A 24,081-nucleotide genomic window follows, 5' to 3' on the forward strand; every position below is an offset into this window, starting at 1 on the left:
CGGTTTTATCGATGAAAATTTACTTACCTGTGTCGACTATATAATTAAAATAATCAAGTCATCCGTCATAAATATAGTAGCAGACTTTGTGCAACCGTTGAATCTTCGTGAACAAACGATATCTCTCGTTGAAAAGAAAAATTTATCGTTAATCTTATCGTTAAACGTTTTTCTTTTCTCTGAAAAGTAATATATAGGTAACCTGCATTTTCGAAAAATGTTCCAAGTCAGCAAGATGCTAAAACATGAAATTTATTCATTTGTGGCGACTGACGTAAACGACCGAACGTAGTCCATAGAAATTGCTAGCTTTGGTCTGCATTTCAATCCAAAATATGTACTATGTGCAACCGTGCAAATGCGAAATTGTATTCTAGCACCGACAGGGACGGTACCGACGCCTTACATAATCAAACAAATTCAAATATGTCGTATATTAAGCTATACCGCGTGAATAATCGAACAGCCGAATAATCAGATGATCGAACAGCGAAAAATAAGTTCGAAAAAGAAATTTTCGAAGAAAGTTAATCTCGTAAAAACACAACGTATTTGGATATTTAGATGAATACGACGCGAGAACTTACGTTTTAACGATACAAAAAGAGATAAGTCGCGTCTATGTAAGTATATCCTCTAAACGTAGCCCGTTCAACTCTGGAAGCAACGATCGATCTTTTTCGCGTGACTCTCGTTGTCAGTCGTTCTATGTCGTTCTATCTCGTATTACGAATATACGTCTTTTTACGATCATTTTTATCATCACGATTTCCTCGATGTTAAAAGTTTGAACGCATCCTTCCACTTGGAGATTGACTCGTACATCCACGGAAAGCTTCGACTCGAAACAAGTACAAAGGACGTATACGTCGTACCCTAAAATGGCTTTATTAACTCGTAACCTTACACGTGTTTAATATGTAGTACTTGCCACAGATATATTCCGTAAATGTATATCATTGTTTCAATATTCATCCATTCATCCTCGACGACCAACGTGCTGGACTACGTACGTAGGGGTTTGCAATAATCATGGCGAGGCATCCATTAAAATCTATTTGCAATTTTCCCCACATGTCAAAAATTCAATTTTTACCTTCGCGTTTTACATAGTATACAAAAGTGACTCGTCTTTTAATCCTTTTTTTGTTTTCCTTCGCGAAAAATACGCCGACAATGACGTTTACTTTAGAGATAAAAATACCGTTAAACTTCCGATCAGTACTGCCGTCAACTATATATCTATTTACACAAACACGCACACGCACATACGTATATATGTATATATATATATATATATATACATATGTACACACACACACACACACACACACACAGAGACATATTTATAATTATGCAAATCATACGGACGATACGATACTTAGTGTCAACTCTTTCTCTTCTCCCTTCCTCCTTTAAATGGTAATTTTCCATAAACTTAGGGCACTCGATCTATCGATCGATCGACTCTCTTATTTTTCAGGAAAAAAGATTCAAATCCGAAACTTACGATGAAATCTCTGTTTTGGCTACTTCGTATCGCCTCTTTTCACTTGCTTTCTCACCCATTTCCTTTATACAATTATAAAATATTTTCAAGATACACTCGCAGGCCAGGAATAAAGTCCGAGCACTTCTTGATGCGTCCCCATCTTAAGAGGACTCTTTCAACGAATTTGTCGTACCTTTAAATCGCATCGTCTCTTGTCACATAAATATCGTACACGACTATCATACATAATCTTCATTTTCACGGTAACACGATGGAGCGCTTAAAGAAGACGCGCGAGCGATGATATGAAAAGCATGATATGAAAAGAGCTTGTTTATCGCAGGTCGCCAAGAGATAAGTTCGCTAAAGCGCCTATCGAGACTGGATTCGAAGACGTTTTACTTTTTCTTCATTATCTGATTACATACGAGAAAAAAAAATATATATATACTTACATACTGCACCTTCACTTAAATCCTAATTCATAAAAATGTGTCCGACACTTAAGCTTTGTTAAGTAATGATTTATCTGTTATAAAAATTACTGTACAATCGTACAATAAAGAAAGAAGAAAAAAAAACGAAAAAAAGAAAAACAAGCTACTTACGATTTTTTATTTACCGAACTAATGCGTGCCCCTGTGACTACGCTTTTGGAAAAGTTTATCTGCGATAAACAAGAGACAATGAGAAGGATTCAATCATCATGTTATAGACAATAAACTCTCAAAAAGAGTTTACAGAGACGCGAATTAATAGATAATATATATTAAAGTAATTTTTAGCTTGCATACGAAACATCCGTCTGCTATGTTACATACAATTGTTATAACCATTCACACGATTTTCATAGGAGTTTCACCTCAAATTTGCGGTTTCGTCGATCGTCCGCCGACAGTAACTTGGACGAATAAAAAACGAAGCCTCCAAACTTGAGGTTGCACCGATACTTTTCTTTCTTTCTTTCTTTTTTCTTTTTTCTTTTTTCTTTTTTTTTTTTTTTTAATCGTTTCTTACATTTCCTTTTCAAAAATATCAGGAAAAAGTATCGAGGTATCGAAGAAACGGCTGTATGTGTTAGACATTTTACCCGTGTATCGTGTCCCCGCACTCCTTTTCTCATAGCAGGAACACGCAAATTATTAGCGTTGGCGTTTAGCGACACGCTAAAAAATTACAAAAATGATTATAAAACGAACGTGTCCTTGCGCAAGTCGTGCCGAACGCGTTCCGTTACGATTGTGATTTCGTCTCGTTTTTTCTCTTTTCTTCTTTTTTTTTGTTTTTTATTTTTTGTTTTTCTTGTTCTTTTTCCTTTTTTTTGTGTGTGTATGTCAACTATTTTAATCTCATTCCCATTTGTTAAATATTAATTATTTTTGGCTTGGTAACTATGTAAAAATCTAAATTAAATAGGTTTATTATTATTTGTGTACGAATGTGTTGGTATTTGGATCAAGGTTAAACGTGGTCATTAACGTTGATCTAAATTCCTTATCAAAGTAATTATAATAGAATTTGGCGAAATCAAAGGACAAAGTTAATCTTGCGTCCGGCGATGATCGTACGATTTGTACGTGCAAAACGTCGTTGCCACGAGTTGTGCGTGAAAAGAAGAAAAAGTAGGACCGCGATGCGTAATTGCAATTTTACACATAAAGAAGAACGTAAATGCTATGACGCTTGTCTGGCAGTATTTAAATATCATCGCTCTAAATACCCCACAGACTAATGTCTATCGAACAGCAAATAGGTATAATATACATATTTATATTTTTATATGTATATATATATATATATGTATATGTATCGTATATATTATCATCATTTCTTTCTTTAGTCTGCATGGCCTACGGTGCCAATGGAAGCATTTTGCTGTCACTTTGCAATGGCATTGCACGAACCAATATTTAAAAATCCCGCGTCAAGAAGTTGTCGGTTTCTCTTTATGGGAGACAATTACTTATGAAAACGATGATGATCCCGCGATAAGCGCCAGTTTGATTTCATCTTAAAGATATAAATGTTAAGTAGTCTTCCGTCTTACTCGCAGTGTAGGTTCGCAATAATTTGTTCAAGTCGCACAGTAAATAATCCAAACGAAATTCAACGTTCGAGATGTACGAAAAATTTGTCGGTCAATTAATAAACTGACGCCCCTGAATCACCGGTTGTACGTCGTTACAGTACTTTTTTGGCAGTGTTATACGTTGTATGTACGATTAAAAGAGTTTCGTTCAAGTTCTTGATACTTCTTGAAGAAGCTTAATTCTCAAGGTATCGATAGGTCGTAGAACCAACACGCGTAAATACGCGATGCATTCGCACGCTTATTGCTTAAAAAATGGCACTGATTACTGAAACACGAAAGTCGTTGACTGTCCAGAGCATTACTTCAAATAGAATACCTTGTCATAGATCCTATCACCGTTGTTGGTTCTACAATGATCTAAACTAAATTTACTCGTTCAATCGGAGCAATAAGAATCCTTCTCTACAGTTTGAATTCGTTACGAAAGGCAACGCGTGATTTGTATTCCATACTCCTTAAAAAATAGTTATCGATAAATGAAATACAATAGAAGAATCAATGAAATGAAATATGTTAATAAAAAGTTATGAGAGGTTTTTCTCTTAACATTCCCGCAAACGTACGGCCAACTTATTCTCTTAGTAACAATCCATATTTGTCCGTTGTATAAACGTAATAAGTAAAAACGTGCAATTACAGACTCCTCGCAAAGAAATCTTTCGGTTCGTTATGTGATACTCCGTGCAAGAAAACTAAAAGTTCAGTGATCGCTGTAAACGTTTAGAGCCCCGTAATTTTCAACGTTCCCGCCGAACTGAGATTTCTTGTAAGAATCCTTTTGCTTTTGCACGTGTATCGGTGATGCATCTCCGAGCATAGCTAGCATATATTTGCGCGTAGGCGAGTGCACTGCATTTTGTTAGGGAGGCACGTATGGGGGCGGTTTTCTGTACGTCGGCGTGGGCTTTGGACGATTTTGCCGATTTGTATCACGATTCGTCGCAAACGGCGGCGGCGGCTGGTAAGGTTCCTCGGAATTTTCTTTCGGTAACATTGGCACGTCCGCGCCGTCCTCGCTCTTTTGATATTCAGGAGGTGGAAGCGGTGGTTTCTCTTCCTTCAGGATAACCGGCGACTTATTGCCTGAAAGGGCAAAACCAATTTGCATCACAAGTTAGATTCGTACGATTCGAGTACGAACGAACCGATCGGTTAATGGCAACATTAATCGAGAAGATCGTCTTGCAACGATATGACAGAAATTTATAGAGTCTTTATAACGGTTGTACCTGGGTCTGGTTTCTCGTCGAGCTCGTCTTGAAATATCACGGGTATTCCCTTGCTGCGGAAACTCTGTCGCTCATCGTCCTGCTCGCTAACGCTCATTTTCCCGCTGCGCCTACGTTTGTAGAGTACGCAGGCGATGACGCCGGCGAAAATGAGCATGGCTGCTATTATAATAGCTGGCAGAACGAACGTTATTAGATAATCATCGTGAAACGCTCCGATCGAGGTGGAATCGTCGATGGGTGGTACGTGACTATCTGGAGGAACGCCCGTCAATTCACCGCGACATATTCCCATTGGGATTACTGTGATTTGTTTCACTGGGAACTTTAGACCCATCACGTCTAAAACCTCGTCGGTAACCGATCGTCTATCGTTGTCACTCTTAACCAGTACCGCTCGTAATCTATTTACTTCTTTGTGAGCACAATAAGCTGTTGGTAATGTTTTGTTATGCCACGTGATGACAGTACTACCGTTCGAAATGCCGTGTAAAGAAATAGCGCTCGTGTCACGATCGTGATACAAGTCACGCAATTTTTCAACAAAATTGCGTTTTTGCATGGCTGAATGTGCGAACGATTCGTACGGTATATCCAAAGTCATCGAAAATTCAACCGTATGCGTCATAGGCGGGGCCGGATGTACAACGACTACTAAACCGTCCGTAGCACTTGCGCCTGCAATTAAAACGTTCACGTACATACATGTGCGCGCGTGTGTGTCTATGAGTTAACAATCCTTTTCGGTAGACACGATTACCTTCTCTATCCGTCACGACCAATTGATATTCTTTTCGACCTACGTCATTTTGCAAAGGCACGCCATAAAATTCTTGATTTTTATTATCAAACTGTAACCATTCGTGGGGCGGGATGGGAGTACGTTCAATCGTCAAAAGAGACATTTTCATGTTGCGAGAGGATCCATCCTCCGAATCAAAGAACGTGTCCTGAGGATAATAGAAATATTATCGATAAATCGCAATCGAATTATAACGTAATTAAAACGGTCGTTCAAAAACAAGATGATATGTACCTCTGGGACTTTGAATACGAGCAACTCTCCAACAGTGGCATTTACGTGATCCACTTGATTTCTTGGAACAGGAGGGAAATTTACTTTGGGTTCTTCGGTATGAACTTTAGGTATTCCCGATTGATTCATATCCTCGCATTGTCCGATTCCTTGGAAAACGACACGCTTCACCCTTAATTCGGGTGCCAAAGCTGCTCTCAACAAAGGACTAGGATCGCCGTCCTTATCGATCAAAATCTGTTTAGAAAGAACGTTTACAATGCAGAACATTCGTGTAAGATTTTACGTTTTCTACAAGTTTCTTATACGCACGCGTAACAGTTCATTTATATGATCCTTGGGACATTCGCTACTACGAGGGAAGGTATCGTTCATCCAAGTAAGGATAGCTTGATCGTGATCGATGTCGATAGCTCGTACCGTGATATAATATGGATCCGCATCACCGTATAATTCGGCCAAACTCCCAATAACCTAGAACGAGTCGTTATTGAGTACGCATTGTGATTGGCAATATTATCCGTTATATCGTTAAATACCTGTAATTCCCAATCAACGTCGGTTGGGAAAAGATTACGTTTATCTATTTTTAGATAAATACTGAACTCATGGTTGACGATGCGACTCAATCTATGCTGTTGAACGTGAACATCCAATATGTCAGAGACGTTTAATCCACCACTGTCCGTGGCTACCAACTCGTAATTCCAAGTAGAAATATCATTTTCAAGGGGTCTGTAACGAACGAAATAATGAAATGCGAGAAGCAAGAAAGGAAGAAGAGTAAGAAGGAAGGAAACGATCAAAGAGAAAAGAACGATAAGAAATAAAATCGACGTACGGTGATATACTCTACGCTTGTACTTACAATCCATAGACTTCTTGCGTACGAGGATTGAATTGAAGCCAATTAGTACTTTTGATCGGTACGCCTTGCAAGTACAGACCTAATTTTAGATTTCTCGTATCCCCGTCTTCGGGATCGCTGAAGGTGTCAGGAGGTATAACGTAACTTAACGGTTTGCCAGCGATCACTCGAAGCTTCTTCAACCTTCTATCCTTTTTGGGTGGCAAATTGCTAGCCGGAAGTTCAATATTTTCCGTCGTAGCCTGCGACGGTGGAATCGTAACGGTCGTAGTCGGCTGAGCCGTGGTAGTACCAGCGGTAGTAGTACTAGTAGTAACACCAACGGTAGACGTACTCGTGGTCGTATGTACCTCCGATGTCGTGTTAGATGTAGATACCGTAGCAGCTTGTGTGGGCGGAATAGTCGTGTGGGCGCTTGTAGTGCCAACAGTAGTAGATGACGCAATTGGGGTCATTGTAGGTTGACGCGTTGCAGGTACCGTCGTTCCATATGTTGCCTAAATAGAAACCGAATAAATGTGAGTAAGAGGGGGGATACGAATGTAAATATACGTTTCCTCGATAAGGAAACGATAAAAACTCGAGACTATCTTACACCTGACGACCTAATGCGAGTAAGCAGGAAATTTGTGAATATTCGATGCGGACAAGGTAATCGAAATAGGAGCAAAATGAACTATCATACAAATGAAAAGCACAAAGCATAGAAGCATTACCTCTTCGAACGTAACGTTAGCAAAAACAGTGGTAGCTTCTGTTTCTGCTTTTCCAGTAGCGCTGGTCGAAGCAGCTGTTGTGCTAAATTGAAGCGTAGTAATCGATGGTAGAGTGGTAGTGATTTCGGGAGAAATTGTGGGTAACAGAGTAACAGATTCCACGTCCACGCGTTGAGTATTATCTTCGCTCTCTTCCTCGATATCCACCTTGGTAGATTCTGTTGACGGAACAACGGTGGTCGAAGTGGTAGCTGGTGTTGTATCTGCTATTGTGCTTGTCGTAGTCATGCTACTTGTAGTAGTAGTAGTACTAGTAGTAGTAGTAGTAGTAGTAGTAGTAGTAGTAGGAGTAGTAGTAGTAGTAGTAGTAGTAGTAGTAGTAGTAGTAGGAGTAGTAGTACTCGTGGGCATTGTCGTAGCTTGAGTCGTTGTGGTTGAAGTTGTCGTAGTTGGCATGGTTGTAGTGGTTGTAGTTGATGATGACGGTGTAAATTGGGTGGTTGTTGTCTGCGAAATCGTTAGTAGATGCGATGTAAGGCACGAAAAACTTTGTTAGTTACATTAGAGGGAGAGCGCGAAGGTGTATGGCAGAATACTTTTGATCTCTTCTATCCAGATTCGTCGCAAGATAGAGCAATACGCTGTATGGAGTTTTAATTATTGACCTACATCGTCAGAGTGTATCTATCGAGATAGCTTAGCTACTGTACTGCGCGAATACTGCAAAATATTTTCGACTATCCTAGAGGACGTACGAAATACATTTTTAAGCACGGTGACCCCTTGAAGCAATGGCACAGCGAATGAGCGTAGACAAAGGAGTAACGATTTCGATAAAAGCCGAATGTAGCGACACATTGTCAACAAGTTTTTTTTTTCTTTTTTATATATATGTATATATATTCTTCTTTCGGGAAAATATACTTACGGTCAATAGACCACTGAACGAAGCGTTGGCAGCGTTTGATTCAGCAGTACGTGGATTTGTAGATGGAACGATTTCTCGTTCGTCAACCTCTTCGTTCTGCTAAAAAGGGAAACATTAAAATGTTTATTCGATTAAAAATTTGTTTTAACGATGTCGGAAAGATAGATAGGCTATTAATTGTTTCGTACGCCCAAATCTAATGTTTCTTCTCCATGATGATGTCTATGCGGATGTTCCAACCATTCGGTGTTTCCTCTCGAGTTGACGTTGGGCACGTAAGATGGTTGCAACGGTGGTTCCGTGATCGCTTCGTTATCGTCGCCACCGTCTTCGTCCTCGCCATATTCATCGTCGTCGTAATCGTAACCCTCGTATTCGTCGGCATCGAAATCACCAGATCCAACTTCTCTACGGTTTCTAGATAGAGAGGTCGAGTCAGTCTTTACACGCCACAATAGTACAGGAAGTTGAAGAACCTCCGCTAGTGTCCCATCTTTCGCCTGATCTCGCAGCTGCTTGACTAAATCCGTCTGATGCCTCCATAAGTGACCGTCGCAGCCAACCTGCGCCAAAAATCTCTTTATTTATAGTCCTTTTATATATACATTTATTTATTTGTATATATATATATAGATAAAAATACTACAAGTAACAATAATCATTTACAAACTTTACCTGCCATTGGATAGTCGTTAGATGTCTCTCGGTGCGGTATTTAACATTCCCAGGCCCGGTAAAAATAACCAGAGAATCAGGATTCGAGTTTTCCTTTCCACTTTGCGGGTGCATAGAGAATGCGCTCTAAAAACAAGAACGTAAAGTTACACGTACGTATAACTTATGCATATATATGTATGTATACGTTATATCAGAGGATAAACGTTGAAACAAGAATACTAACGGTGTGGAGTCCCAAAAATCCAGCGAGATTCTCGATCGCATTTACTTTAACGGACGGTGTGAGATTCTCGAATTTGACATCCAGAAAAATCGTTAACAGCGTCTGGTCTTCTCCTTCTTTACAGTGACTCTAAAATACAAGTAATCGTTTTAATATTCTCGCATCGTAAGCCTTTCGTTTATACGACCCTTGCAAATGAAACCTGAAGAATTAGGGTCGTTGGACACTTGGAAGTTTACTCGTACGTTGGTGACGCATAACGATATCAATTGGCATCAATCAGTTACCGTCTACGAAACTAATTTCTTTATGAGATTTAAATATAGCAATATCTCGCATCGAAACGACGAGAAAGACCTTTTAGAGCGATAACGTCAATATTCGATATATCATATATATTATAATGACTTTTCGAACTTAAATAATTTAATACGCATTTACATAGTTTTCCTTTCAAGTAATTATCTTTTTAATCTATACGTATGAAGAACGATGAAAAACGTAACGCGATAACTTTGCTAATTAAAATTGCTAGTTAAAAAGTCATTTCATTTGGTACGCATAATTTATTTATTGAGATTATAAATCGGACAGAGCGATATCGACAGGTGCTTCTTTTAATTGCAAATCGATAAATAAGCAAAAATAGTTTAAATAAACAAAGATAATCAAACTGTACGATTCAGTCGACATCGCTCTAGATTTAACGACGGTATTAATTTTAACGATCGAACGAAACCGAATTATTATACCGACCAAATTCGTCTTAAAAGCATATCATTCATTTTATCTTTCGTTCGGCTTCGAAACTTGACCTAGAAACTCACGATAGGTACCTGTTGTGCGAGCTGGACGTAAAACGCTTGAAACGTTGCCAAGAAAATGTTTTCTTCTCAACCCAAAGGCAACCACGTGGAGTGCTCGACACATTAACAAAATCGGGAAAGATTGAGACAACGTGCGAAAAATCTCTTTGTTTTCTACGAGATATGTTTAATTACGCATAGTACATTTTTTGCACGATATACATATGTATATCGACGTTTCTTTAACGACTTATCTCTTTAGATTGCAAACTGAATGGCAAACTAATTTTACCTTGCCGTCTTTATGCTTGACTTCCTCTCGTTTCTCCGGAACTACATGCACGAAGAAAGCATCTTTGGCGTTGTCACCGTGTTTTCCAATAGCCTTGACGATTAAATGATGATTACCAACATCCTTCTTCGATGGGACACCAAGAAGAGTCGAAGCAGCATCGTCCCAGTACAACCAACGGGACAGGTTTTGTCCATTTGCCTCGTGTATCTGAATCGTGATGAATTCGATTCGATATCTCTTTACCAGAGTGAAATCGAAGATTTCAAGGGACAAGGATCGCAAATTGAATGGCAAACAGGGACGTTCGGATTGTTGGCTGTTCTCCCGTAAAGAGGGGGAGGAAGAGAGAGAGAGATAACGAACGGTTGAGCGAGTAAGTAAACTTTTGACGTTGAAACGACACCCCGAATCGGTGCTCGAGAATTTGGCACTTATCCAGGTATATAAAAGGGAGAAAGAAAGATACCTGTGCGAGTAAGGTGACGCGAGTCACTCACCTCGTAACGATCCACGCTGCCACCGAAAGCTTGTCTCGTGATCCTTAACTTGAAAACATGACCCACTGGAACGATGACATCCGGTATATCCCATAATCTCTCGACTCGATGATGTCTCTTTGTATCTTTCACCAATCTTCGATCGTGTCCCACGGTTCTACTACGATCGATGATATGTCTCTCGATCGATGGTGTGCTGCTGCTTTCCTCACCGATGTCATCAAAGACCAAGTCGTCCTCTTGCAAGTTAAATCCCAACACTAGAGGCAGGAGGAGCAGGTACGTCAGGATATGAGGCTTCTTCATTTTCAGGGGAGAATCTTCAGGCTCGCTTGTATCATACCATACTGCTACACCTGCAAATTTTATCGTAGGAGTCAACACGATATAGAAATAATTCAAGAAAAAAAGAAATAATTTTAAAAACAGCATTGAGAAGCAATATGATCGTCGACCGAGTCAGTTATTTTATCGAAATACTACATTTATTATCGTATCGTTGTGTCGATAAAAACAGCTTCGACATTTTCTATCAGTGCTTCATTCATTCGATATTAATTGTATTGGAACGGAATGATAGTATCGGCGTACGATGCTCTTATGAAAAACTTTGAACAATTATGAGAACAAACCGACTCTTTCTCTCTCTCTCTTTGGTTGCAGTTTTTCTAGGACGTGATCGATGAGAGCTAGAGGAGAGATTGGATTGAGAATGAATCGTTGGCTGATTCAAACGAGGGTTCGTTTCGACGAGCCGAGGAGAACGTGAATGTAAGAGAACGATCGACAAATTACGATAGCACCAACGATAGCACCAACGACAGCAGATCGAGAAGAAGGAAAATTGATTCGGGAAATAAATCTTTGAAAAAAATCGATCGTTTTTTCTTGACGCTTGGCAAGATCCGTTATGATGCTCGGTCGTAAGCAGAATAATGGCATTTAATTTCTTCGTCAAAAGCACGAACTTTGAACTACAAGTGCGTAACGATATACAGCATTACGTTTTCGGTTAGGAATGTCGAGCATCGTTCTGTACGAGGCACTTATACACATGCACGTGTTCGAGTACATCATCGTATTCTTCCTATAAGAACGAACAAGTCTTTATGCGGGTGGAATATCGAAGAGGATGATGTCATTGGACGCGTTGGTCCGGCTTCCGAGTAAAATGATATATAAACATTGTCCGCTCGGTGAATAAAATTCGTAATATACCGGATGATAAATGTAGATAGATGACGATACGTGGAGCGAGATAGAAGACACTTGGGTGATTCCTAAGCATCTAAAAATATGCGTTTAACGCATATTATTTATTCTTTATAAATATTCATTAACAAATGGACTCGAAAGATTTATCTTTCGAATGATATTTAATACGGTCTGTAATACGTTTATCGATGTTCCAGCGTTTCCGTGACTTAGTGCAAATAAATGAAAATTCTTATTTAATATTTCACCGAAACATTCGTTGACTGTTAAAAGGATCAACGCAACACGTGGCGAGTACAAGCTGTGACTATCGTTCTTCTCGTGAGGCTACGCGAATAGAATGTAGAATTGGTCGGATGTCTCTCAGACTTGGAGGCGCCGAACGGAAGTGTTGGCTGTGAGGCTTACACGATCGATAATGTACTATGAACGGGATCGATAAGACCAAAAGCATTTTGTCCTTGTACAATGTTTCTTATATCGCCTACTCGTATCTATGATTTTCTATACAGAGACCCGTGCGACTTCCGTTCTAAGAGTTCGCACAGCTGGAATCCGGAACGTTCTTGATATGTTTATCGACCGTGTTTCAGACTGTCCCCATCTTTCGTTGCAATTACGTACATCACTTTGCATCGATTTTCTTTAATATTTATGATAGCATTTCACGGATGAACGATAGCCAACGATAGTTGTTCGTGAAAGTTTTTTTTTATTATTATCGTGACAAACGATCAGATATCTGCACTCGGTTTTCTATCCAACAGTTCGATCTAGTTCTAATGGTGTTACATAAATTGAAAATGTTCCTTCGAATCTAAATAAGGGTCGATCGCGTGGTAACACGTTGCAAAATGTGAAAATGTACATCAGCGTTATCCTATTTTACGAATAAATGCAATCGATGCGAAAAAAGTAGCCAACTTTGATTTTATTCATTTCTCGATGAAAAAGAAGGTGTACCTGAGCAAAAGAAGAAAAAAAAAGAAAGAAAGAAAAACAAGATGGTTCGCGTATCGAATTAGAAATCATACGACCATTCCGTAGAGAGTGCTTGACCCACGTCGCAATGACGGTGGCTATGGACGATCTGTCCGTCCATCATCCATCAATCTGTCTGTCCATCCATTCGCGACCGTCGTAATTGACGTTATGCTATGTCAAACTTGGTGTAAACTTGGCGCGATCGGTGTGCACGTGCGGCTGATCAAGCGTAATTAAATTTGACATACGATCGTTGAAAACCCGATCCTCGAAGGAATCGTTCTTAGATCGCTTTGCAACACATTCGCGTAGACAACACGCTTTGCAATACGTATATAGACACCTTCGAATCTCTCGATTTTTCCTACAAGATTTCATAGAAAGCCATATTAAGTTCTCGATCATTGATGTAAATCGAAAGAAACGTTGTAGCGAATGTAAATCTTAAAAAATATTGATAATCGACGAATAAGAAAAGAAAGGATTAATTACATAGAAAAAAATAATAACCATGCTCGACGATAAAGACCGACGATTATTCGAGGTAAATAAAAGAGCAAATAAAAGAAATCGCATTCGTTCGATTTATAATGAAATATTTCGAAGGAAATCGGAAACTGGAAAAAAATTGCAAAGCTTTTCGCATTCGCAACCGCAAACTAATATCCCGCGCAAGGCAAACATTAGGATATTTACCAACGGTTCGATTTTTCCACTCTCACGTCCCAACGCAAATTCGTTATTTCCCCAACAATCGTTGGTTCTTTCTCTCTATCTCTCTTGATCATTCATACATCCTACTCGTTAATACCTATAGCAGATATAGAATAGAAATGGATTTGATTCGCGAACACGATTCGAGCTCGATGCTTGAAAAATAAACGACGATTTGTCATTCGACAAGAACCGAATGAAAATTTTTGAATAGACAGTGACGACGGCTTGGCGAGGACCAAATTTTTGGTAAAATCCATCAAATATTTTATTATCGTTTTTTCTAAATCATTTCTATATCAATACGTGATATTTGGTAAATTATCGATTCAGAGAGAGGGAAAAGTGGACGTTTCTCGATGAGATTCGAGGTAAATTAACGTGCATTTGATCGTAGCGGACTGCGTAACGATTTGCATGACACCCATCAAAAACCATTATATGGGATATGTTAAAGCACTTTCCGACCTTTCCGATGATTTAATGACGCCATAGACTCGTACTTTTTTTTATTTATAAAATGTAGAGATAACTATATTTCGAGATCATAAATCCAAATTTGACGACCCCTGACGCGTAATCAATCCAGCGTAGAATTCAACCAGTAACTCGAGCTTATGCGTCTAACCTATCCTTTCTCTTTGGCTTAGAACGGACTAGTTTTAACGCGGATGCATTTTTCAAAAGGTATCGGAACGCATTGCATTCCGATCGAATTGAAATCCGGATGTCGAAGAATAATAAAGAATAAAAAAGAAAACGAGTGCTTCGTCGTTCGTTCGTCCGTTCGTTCATTCATTCATTCGGTTTAATCGCACATATCGAACGCACAAAGCAGCCTTGTACTCGAACGTGAATCCAAAGACCGTTCGAAAGGAAAAAAGGTCTGAGGTTTCACGCTGACAGTTATTTCTGAAGTTATAAACAGTGACGTCAGCCTTGTGATATCAAATCGAGACGAATGAATGTTTAAAAGGAACCTCCAGGCGTTGCAAGCATCGTTTCTTCTTTAAGATCTAAATTTAAATTGATCTTAACGCGTTCCGCGGCCGCCCTTTTAAATCTTTGGGTTTTCGTTCACGAGAACGAATAGTTTACAATTCCGTACTACCGATTTGAAAAATTCAGGCAGAAACCTGAAAGGATCTTAACGCGGAACGGAAAATGGTTCTCTCGCGAAAATGCAAACGTTAGGAGAATTCGACGGACGGTTTTCGTTGGATCGTCCGAAGGAAAATGCGATCCAGGTTGCAACGATACACACATACACACGCGTTCCAAGTTGACGGCCTGTTCCGATATTGATCGAACCCTCTGCTGTATCGGCTTAACCGAGCTTTATACCTAGAAACTTAAGTAACCATTATCCTTTCCAACTTATATCTTCGATCAGTTTGAACGACATTCTTTTCGATAACGTTAAAAAGAGAAACGATCGTACTTCGGGAGAGAGTGACGGATCGAAAAGTACTAAAGTTCGACGAGAATTTTATTGCCACTCGTACTCTTCGCTTCTCGTCTAAAGTCCAACGATTGGAGTGGAAGGGAGAATGAGAGGTAGAGAAAGAGAGAGAGAAGAAAGAAGAACGGTGTAGAATTCTGTACGCGGCAATGAACGGACTCGACGTGCTCGTAATTGGATCGAAATAATTAAACTGAAACTCACTGTACCGATTGGCTTATGCAGTAACGATCGGCCTAATTATAGAGAACCTATATCATCTTGTATTTCCCTCAAGGAGTATCTATTTATCCAACGATTATTTGCGATAATTCTCGACAGTCAATACGCGTGGAAAGAGGAAAATCCTTATATATAGGTACCTACGTGCAAATTTACGGTGGATTTAAATATACGTTTATATTTATTTTATTTTTATTCCCGCATTCGGTTGTATCATCGCGGTCTTTCATTTTCGAAAAGACTCGATCGATTTGCTTTCCCGCGATGCAAAGTATCGTTTCGTTTACGATATAAAGATTAACAAACAGGCCGCTTTGGTCTCATTCATTAGCCTTATATTATATCGAACAACGATTACGCGTTGTTAAAGCTAACGCTTAATCGATATTATCGCTTATGGGATATCGTAAAATAATAAATTTCTACGAGCAAGAAAAGGGTATTCCTTTTTCCGAGATAAAACGTTTCTCGTTTTCTTTCTTTCTTTCTTTCTTTCTTCCTTTCTTTATCGCATCAGTTATACACGCCTTCGCGTACGAAATTTTCAAGTCTGCGGACGGCATTTAATGTTTCGTGCGCACGTGCTGTGTACACAAAGAAACATTTGCTTAGTCTTCTGGTCTAGCAGATGTTACCGCGAACGAGCTGTAAAAGCGTACCTAATGTCTAGCGAGATTCTTGCTGGAAAAAATTTATAATCCTCCTCGTACCGATAATCGTACGAGAATTCCATATACCAACCGTTTTTGTATTTTGACCTTATTTCTCTGAAAAATTAATTCGATTTAAAAATGCTCGCGAAAGGTATTATCAAGGAAATGTAAGAGAAAGATCCACGATTCGTTTGGATTAAAGGATTATGTATTATATTTTTTACTTGGAAAAGATAATTGTCTTCGTTCCTAATGTTACGAGATTACTGTTCCCCCGCCATTGGCCTTTTCTTTTTTCGCAGCTGCAATGTTCTCGTAAGCTCGCCTTTTTCAGTTCACGTAACTACGCGAATTCGTAGAAGCCCCCTAATCCGTGTGCGAGTGCTTCGTAGCCGGCTTTTGAGCACGACGCCACCACCTCTTTTCCCATTTTCCTTCAACACGGCAGTACATCATCCTATCCCGGAGAGAGAAGGGAAGTCATGGTTTCGCAAGAGAGAGAGAGAGAGAGAGAGAGAAAGTAAAAATAAGGTCAGGCGAGGGCCTGCATTAACAATGTCGGAAGATTTTTGACCTTGTTGCAGGTGGTTACCGTTCCATCAGATATCGTTCTCCTGTGCGAAATTCCCAACGAGAAAGGAAGGAAAAAGCAAAGCTCGAAGACGTTCTCTTGGGACCGAGGAAGGTCTCGACTAAGCGCCATATATCTCCGAAGGCTAGAGACAAAAGTTTACTTTCCCTATACACATATCGCCTCCTCGTTCTTTCTTTCTCGTTACTCTTCGAGAATACGATTTTAGATTGAACTTTTCATTCGGTCTTTCCTTCCCAAGTGATTCATCCAAAGTAGAACTGTCTAGAGCTATCTAGAGCTATCTAGAGCTGTCTTTTATAAACGCGTGACTACCGTGTCAACCTTTTTACATCGTTCTTACATCGTTATGTTATATATTTCTAATTATGATGCACAAAAGAATCAGAGAGAGAGAGAGAGAGAGAGAGAGGGAGGAAGGGGGGAGAGAGAGTACATTTATGAACGAACACTAGAGTATTAAGATGCGAGCGTATTGGAGATGAATATGTGTCACGAATTTGACGATCAGGACCGGTAAAGAAGTCGGAAGGAAAGAGAGTGAATCGGTAATGAGACTGTTGCAAGCAGGACGTGAAAGCGAACAGTTGTTCGAGAAAAGTAAGACGAACGTGCATAGGCATTGTTTCCTAAAGATAAAACGATCCGGTAATCTCAGAGTAATTTGAAAGTTCCTTGAAACTTTCTGCTAATGTTATTTATAAGGGTTTCTATTCTTATCGATAAAAATATCCTTCGTGTAGGTATATATCATTACAATTTTATTAATTTATATCGTAATGCAATCAATAAACGGTACAAATATTTAACGTGAAATCTAGAAACCCCCAGTAGCAATGAGAACGCGTAAAATCATTGTAAATTTAATCGTCATTTTATTGGCTTACATATTTAAAGGTATACATATATGGTTAAAACGCAGAGATGGAACGTCTCACTCTATTTCTGTCTCTCTCTCTCCCACTTTGGCACTGGTCCGTTTTGATGTTTCCCATTGGGTACAGGACGAAATGAAATCACGAGAGGATTTAATAAAGCCCAGGCATATTTAGTCGGTACACAAAGTTTTACTTGCTCGTCTCTAGGGGGAATGAAATTCTCCTAGGTCTTCCACTCACTTAGCATAAAGTTTAACGTAGTAGAGAACGGTGAGTAGTATCGTCCTTCCAAACAATGAAAAACGGTTGAAAAGTTTTGAATAGCGCGCGCGTACGAGAGAGAGAGAGAGAGAAGCAAAGGTTGTTTTTCATTTCTTCAAAGCGATCTTTCTAAGCACATACTGAACCGGTCGTAAAATTACAAAGGATTAAATACACCATTCATTCTTGTATCACTACGATTAAATAAAATATCATAATGATAGTGGAGAGGACGTAAAATAAATGCGCGCTATTGTCGGAAGAGTCGCATTTCAAACTTTTCCACTAGCCGCGGATGAAACGAATTTTAAGTGTTGAAATATACCATAAAACCGAGTGGAACTGGATATAACAAGAGAGACAGAGAAAGAGAGAGGGAGAGAGAGAGAGAGAGAGAGAAAGACGAAGCTCATATCTTTAGTGATGTAATACGAAAGGAAAATAATTTTTTTTCTCGTTCTTCACGAAAAACGCTCGAAAACGTGACGAGAGATAAAAGAAACTTGCAAAGAGTATCAAAGAAGCATCGGCGGAAATTCGTATTGCTCTTATTTAAAACGGGAGCTAAGGGATCTCCTAAAAAGAAAACCAAAGAGAATACACACATCTTCTGCGAGCAAGTATTTCTTTTTTTTCAAGTTAGAAATATATAAAGAAAAGGATAAAAGGAGAGACCCTGGTGACATCGTGAAATTTACAGTCTAAAAAAGGAGATTTTCAATAAGGTTTTCAGCATTTTTAAAGTTTAAAGCCATAGAAAAAAATGCAGGGTATTCGATTTATTCTCGTAAAAGCAAAGAAAAGCGCTTATGGTCGTTTAAAAGCAACCACGCGGAAATCTCTACCATGTAATTCATATTTTCTAAAGCTACGAACACGACGATTATCTTTTAATCTTTGCGATTTGCACGAACTAACATACAGTACGGACCTTATGTATACTCGACTGCTTAATATATCTAGATACGACACTAAATGCGACTAAGATGATATTTGTAAAAGCGCTCGTTCGTCGAAACATCGACGTAATTTTGTAATCACGCGAATGGTGAATTTCGTTGAGCTCACTGATTACGTTGGATCTGTTAATAAAGAGATCGCGTGTTTTCGCGTAATCGCTCTCTAACCTATATATCGGCTGACCCCTATACGTGGAATTCTATATTTGTCGATAAACGTGGAAGGAAACTCTTCAGAGGTATTAAATAATTAAAAACCGAAATAACAACCGAATAATGCAAGTTTTCAAGAAAATAAAAGTTATCGGTTTAGTCACTAGTGACAGAACGTGAGAAAGTGAATTATCTGCTGAACCGTTTTCAATAATGAAAAAAACGAAATCGATGTCGCGCTGCTTTAATTTTCTCCTAAAATATCGTTCGAGGGCACAATATAATCGATCGAATAAATATACGATCTCTGGAAATATTAAAGGTATAATATTTTCCAAAAAATAATTCCAACAAAACCGTTTTTGACGATCGAACCGATCTTTCAGCATCGATGAATTTTTCTCACGAGGGACGTTGAGAGGACGTCTATATGTAAATCTAAAAAAGCCGACAAGTATATCCTTGCCGACGGTCTATCGCCTACTCGACTGTACATATACACGTCTATGTAAGCACTTTGGTGTATATGTCTATATCAACGAATGGCGTTTGATGTACTTACATATGCACTCTCGTCGAGACGTCTAACGCCCAACTCTCCGAGGAGAGACGTACGTAACTTTGAAATACGTTTGAGTAAAACAAATTCATTCGAAGAAAATACAAATGAGATACGAACACGTTGCAAGCCTGGAATAAAATTCTCAAGGATAATCCCCGTCCACCTTCGCAGGTACCACCCTTCCAGCAATATCATAAATTAAGTCCGAGTTGAGTCTGGAAAATATTCGTGAGCGTGGATGTTGCCGAGAGTTATCGAAATCCGTATGAAAGTTTGAAAAGTTATTGCTCGAAATAAATATTTATGCGAGGCGGCAAAAAGGCGATTTTAAACGACAAGGCTTAAAAAGATCGACTTTGACGTGTCAAACTTGCTCTACCGCTTTCGAGTTGTGATCAAATATTATACGTTCGATTTTTTTTCTTTTCCCTTTTTTTCTGTCGAAAAATACGTCAAAATGTTTCATAGTTACGCGTTTCGACGAAATCCATAAAAAAAAAAAAAAAAAAAGAGTAAACGTGCACGCAAAGAGACCAAGGGATATTGTCAGTTCACGTTTCGCGCATGTTAACCAGAAAAAAAGGTACAGCCGAGTATAAACACCATAAAATTTTCATATTTACAGCTAGTATTATTGTGAGTTATCGCTTAGCTCGTCAATATATCACGATCATGCGCAAGCATCGAACCGATAATACTCGCTGTTCGTTTGTTATTTTCAAAAAAAAGAAAAAAAAGAAAGGTCTTGAACGATAACTCCTCTCCTATCAAATTCCATTACGTTATACGAATCGTGGTCTTACAACTGTATCTGCGTAGAAGAGAGAAAGAGAGCCCATCGACGAGGAGAAATATGTACTTATGTACGAGTAAATCGTCGCTCGTTTTTATAACGTCAAGCCACGAGCCTCCTGCTTGACTCCATAGAAATTCGCGAAACGAACGTGACAGCCTCGTTGATTTTGATTCATTTCGAATCAAAATATATAAGCACCTATGTATATATACCTATACCGTATAGAAAAGTACTCGCTGTCGGTATAGAAATCCCTGCTTTTCCTATCCCTCTACTAGCCTCTCTCCCTCTCTCATTTCTTTCGATAAAAGCCTACCCTTGAGCCTTCGAAATTCTAAAACAATACCCTTTGAAGGCACGATTCGTGCCTTCCGGAAGGGTCTACCGCGACTGCTCGATATACGAGCGCTCTTCTCGAAATGCTTCGTTATTTTCACACCGCGTTAATTGACTTTCGAGACGACATCGCCTTTGTTCCATGTCTCTTAGGGTTCGAAAACGCGTGTGCTTCGTGTCGAAGTCGTCCAATAATTGCACCCGACGTCGTACACCATAAAGTAGAGGGAATAATATCTTGTAGGTATAAGTACACGTATAAGCGTCGTTAGTCTTCGCACAAAAAGTTTACGAAATGTTTTCATCGAAAGACTCGATACGAGTTAAAGCGAGAAGCGTGAATATCGGAAAATTTATGGTTTCGGCGGAGCTTCCTACTAGGTGACGTTCCTCGATCTACTCCTACAAAGAGCGTCACGGCTAAGCGATCAAAGCGAGCAATAATCGTTCGGGACACCAAGTGTTTTTCTTCTCGCTTCTCTCGGCAAATATTTTATAAAATAAACGCGTGACTGATTCCCGTTGGAAATATCTGTAGAAATTGAAATTACTTTTTCGTGACATTATACACGTAACTACGTAAAATCGATGAACCGAACTCGGTCAATACGAATTAGAGGAAAACATATGTACGATTAAGTAAATACACATTAGAGTCATTCACAAGTTTCATCGTTCGACCATTTTACGGCCGGGGTTAAATTATACAAATTAATATATTCCAGGCGCACCTCGCAGGGATATAAGCGGCTCGGAAATCGACGGGGACGTTTTTCACGCGGAATGTTTTTTAATGGGAAAAGTATCCGGCTGGATTATAACAACGGATTGTACGCCTTCGGCATATCACGATCGAGCGATCCGATCTTAGATCCGTCTTATACGACGCACGTATTACGAATGACCTTACTTCGTCAAATTAATCCGCTAAACTAATAGCAAAACGGAGGAGAATTTGGGTGTGCGGGCGCGCATTCTAAGCCTTCGGAAACTGGTTTCGAGATTAATCGCGTCGTGCAAGATATAGGTACAAAGAACCGAAATCATCCTACGTAGATACATACGTACGACGTAGGAAACTCGTTCGAGTTTAGATGGCGTAAAGTTTGATCGGGGTGCCGCTACCGAATCGTGGTAATCGCGATTCATCGATAAGCTCGAAAATACGATCCGTATTACTCGGCCGCAGCGTCGCGTTTTTCTTTGAGAGATCGTCTTAATAGCTATCTTGATTTACTTGAGTCATTCGGACGGAAGATATTCGATATCGATATCGATCGTGTTCCAAATACGAATAAGTAATCCTACAAATAAATTCGTGACGATCCGTGTGTATCGTGCCATGAAGGTGTACCTACTATGAAAGAGAGAAAGGAAACGGAAAAAGAAAGATACGCATGAAAGAAACTCTCTGCTTTCGTATTCTTCGTCATAGGTAATCGGACGGAGAGCTAGCAGCTCACGAGACCAACTGACAACTGCACACGCCGTTTAATTAACTCGCACTAACAAGTCGTCCCGACTAATTAAGCTTACTCTATAATTAACTATGCCCAAGTTTAATCGGCTTGCTCGGTTGTAAGGTACATCTTGATATATGAGCAACCATAGACCTTAACCGGTAGAGAACGTTGGCTTTGTAATAGAGGCAAAGAACTCTTACTGATTAGATGGATAGGACCGAATTACGTTGAGAAAAATCAAAGAATTGCTATATTTTATTCGGTTACGACTTTAATACGTAAGAGAAGGCATCGCGGAGGCGAAATGACGAAACAAGACGATAAAGATAACGCGAACGGACGAAGAAGAACGAAAGCGTTCGTGGTAAGAGTTTAACGTACGAAGTAAGTACGTACGTGTACGTTGCTTAGGTGGAGAAGCGTATCAAAGGAAAAGCCAGACATCGTTCTGCCCATGAACATAAACCACGGAGACGTAAAAACATAAAACGCGTTAAAGTTGGAGGATGGTACGCACAATAGATCCATTCAACGAGTCGACGCTGCGCCGCCACTAAACGCTCCTTATCGCAATACGAAGAACAACCGTGCGCGATCACTCTCGCAATGAAAAAGTTTCAAACGAGCTCGATAACACCGAATCCTTGAAAATCTCAATGATTTCGATGTTGCAACACCAGGGACATTGAAATACCAGACTAGAAAAGTAGTGCAAGTGTTAAGTAACTCATAGTTTCTATGAAGATATGTATTGTAATCGTTATATTAAGTTGGTTCTTACGTAATCTCAGTTTACGGATTTTCAATATCTTTTTCTTCATCTCGAAAAGCTTAAGGAAATATTTAACATACTTCTTTCTATCGTTGAAACTTATTTTTTCCTGTAGAATCAAATTTCAGTAAGTGCGGATTATCGAGGGATACGCGTGTTATAACAATCGAGCTAACGCGTACTCGATGAAACGTATTATCGATAATTACACAGCGAAGAGAACCGCTTAATCCGATAAATTTTCGTTCGAGTACGCCTCCTTTCCATCGCTCGTTATCATCGTATCGTTATTATCGGATTGCGAGCCAACGAAAATTCGAAAAGCATACGATCCGACGGTCGTCGGATCGTATTCGAAAAGGAACTCGGATACGAGATACGTCGATACGGTATCCTACGTATCTACGTGCAACATATCCCCGACCTAGAGATCCTAGCTAGTGTCGTGCTATTAGCGTAATTACAGCGGCGCATAATTGCCGTTTGATCGAGCGAGCTACGACTAACCTTCCGGCCAACGAATTTTCCTTTAGCAAGCTTCCCTCGCTTTTTCTTTTACGCGAGTTTTATCAAACACGACGAGATTTCTTATAAATATTTCAAATTTATTCGAGCGAAAAAAAGACGATTACACGCCTTAGATCACTTTTCACCCTTTCATTCGGTTCCATTACGTTTTCGGTCGTCTACGATGTTCTCGCGTACTTACACAGAGATACAGGATGAGAGATTTTAACGTTATTGCGAATTCTCAAAAAAATTCTTGTCCGAGTTTGTACGAGTCTCTTCGTCGCGAGATGCAAAAGGATTTTCTAATTTGAGTTCGACGATGAAAAAAACGCGACGAGGAGTGGGACGAAGAAATGGTACGTGGGCGGTTCCGCATGTGTTGCGCTTTCTCGAAAGCTGTCACGAGGTGCAGAGAGAGAGAGAGAGGAAAAAATTGCGCCGGTCTTTTTCTCTGATGTCTGCAGTTGCAGTCAATTAAGGACGCTTCGCAGTATCGTCGTCGTCGTCATCGTCCTCGTCTGATTTCTCTGTCCAGTTTCTGCATTCGATCGCAGTTTACTTTTTTTCTTATCCCGTACGATCGCAGCTATCGTTCGAGTATCGAATACGTTGCTTTCCATTTTGCGATCTACCAATAGAACATGAAAGTTGTTTTTCGAGACGAAGAAAAAGTCACGAATTTGCAAGAA

The 24,081-nt window shown here is 39.5% G+C and overlaps 1 protein-coding gene across 6 annotated transcripts in view; it reads right to left on the reverse strand.

The window, feature by feature from the left end:
- Positions 1 to 865: 865 nt before the first annotated feature.
- The window catches only part of LOC127071596 (dystroglycan 1-like), a 51,026-nt gene continuing 27,810 nt past the window's right edge, over positions 866 to 24,081 (reverse strand). For 3 of the 6 annotated variants that reach the window (XM_051011053.1, XM_051011052.1, XM_051011050.1), the window contains exons 2-15: positions 10,861 to 11,216; positions 10,361 to 10,570; positions 9,263 to 9,391; positions 9,037 to 9,162; positions 8,550 to 8,924; positions 8,362 to 8,460; positions 7,434 to 7,940; positions 6,718 to 7,214; positions 6,389 to 6,584; positions 6,162 to 6,323; positions 5,850 to 6,086; positions 5,574 to 5,763; positions 4,814 to 5,491; positions 866 to 4,667 (exon numbers count right to left, since the gene is read on the reverse strand). In XM_051011053.1, the coding sequence (XP_050867010.1) occupies positions 4,444 to 4,667; positions 4,814 to 5,491; positions 5,574 to 5,763; positions 5,850 to 6,086; positions 6,162 to 6,323; positions 6,389 to 6,584; positions 6,718 to 7,214; positions 7,434 to 7,940; positions 8,362 to 8,460; positions 8,550 to 8,924; positions 9,037 to 9,162; positions 9,263 to 9,391; positions 10,361 to 10,570; positions 10,861 to 11,166 (3,936 nt within the window). In that variant the 5' untranslated portion in view covers positions 11,167 to 11,216 and the 3' untranslated portion in view covers positions 866 to 4,443. The remainder of the gene's footprint in view (positions 4,668 to 4,813; positions 5,492 to 5,573; positions 5,764 to 5,849; positions 6,087 to 6,161; positions 6,324 to 6,388; positions 6,585 to 6,717; positions 7,215 to 7,433; positions 7,941 to 8,361; positions 8,461 to 8,549; positions 8,925 to 9,036; positions 9,163 to 9,262; positions 9,392 to 10,360; positions 10,571 to 10,860; positions 11,217 to 24,081) is intronic. The other 3 variants (XM_051011051.1, XM_051011055.1, XM_051011054.1) reach the window with 3 other exon arrangements.

Source organism: Vespula vulgaris, chromosome 22 (assembly GCF_905475345.1).
Source record: "Vespula vulgaris chromosome 22, iyVesVulg1.1, whole genome shotgun sequence".
NCBI classification, from domain to species: domain Eukaryota; kingdom Metazoa; phylum Arthropoda; class Insecta; order Hymenoptera; family Vespidae; genus Vespula; species Vespula vulgaris.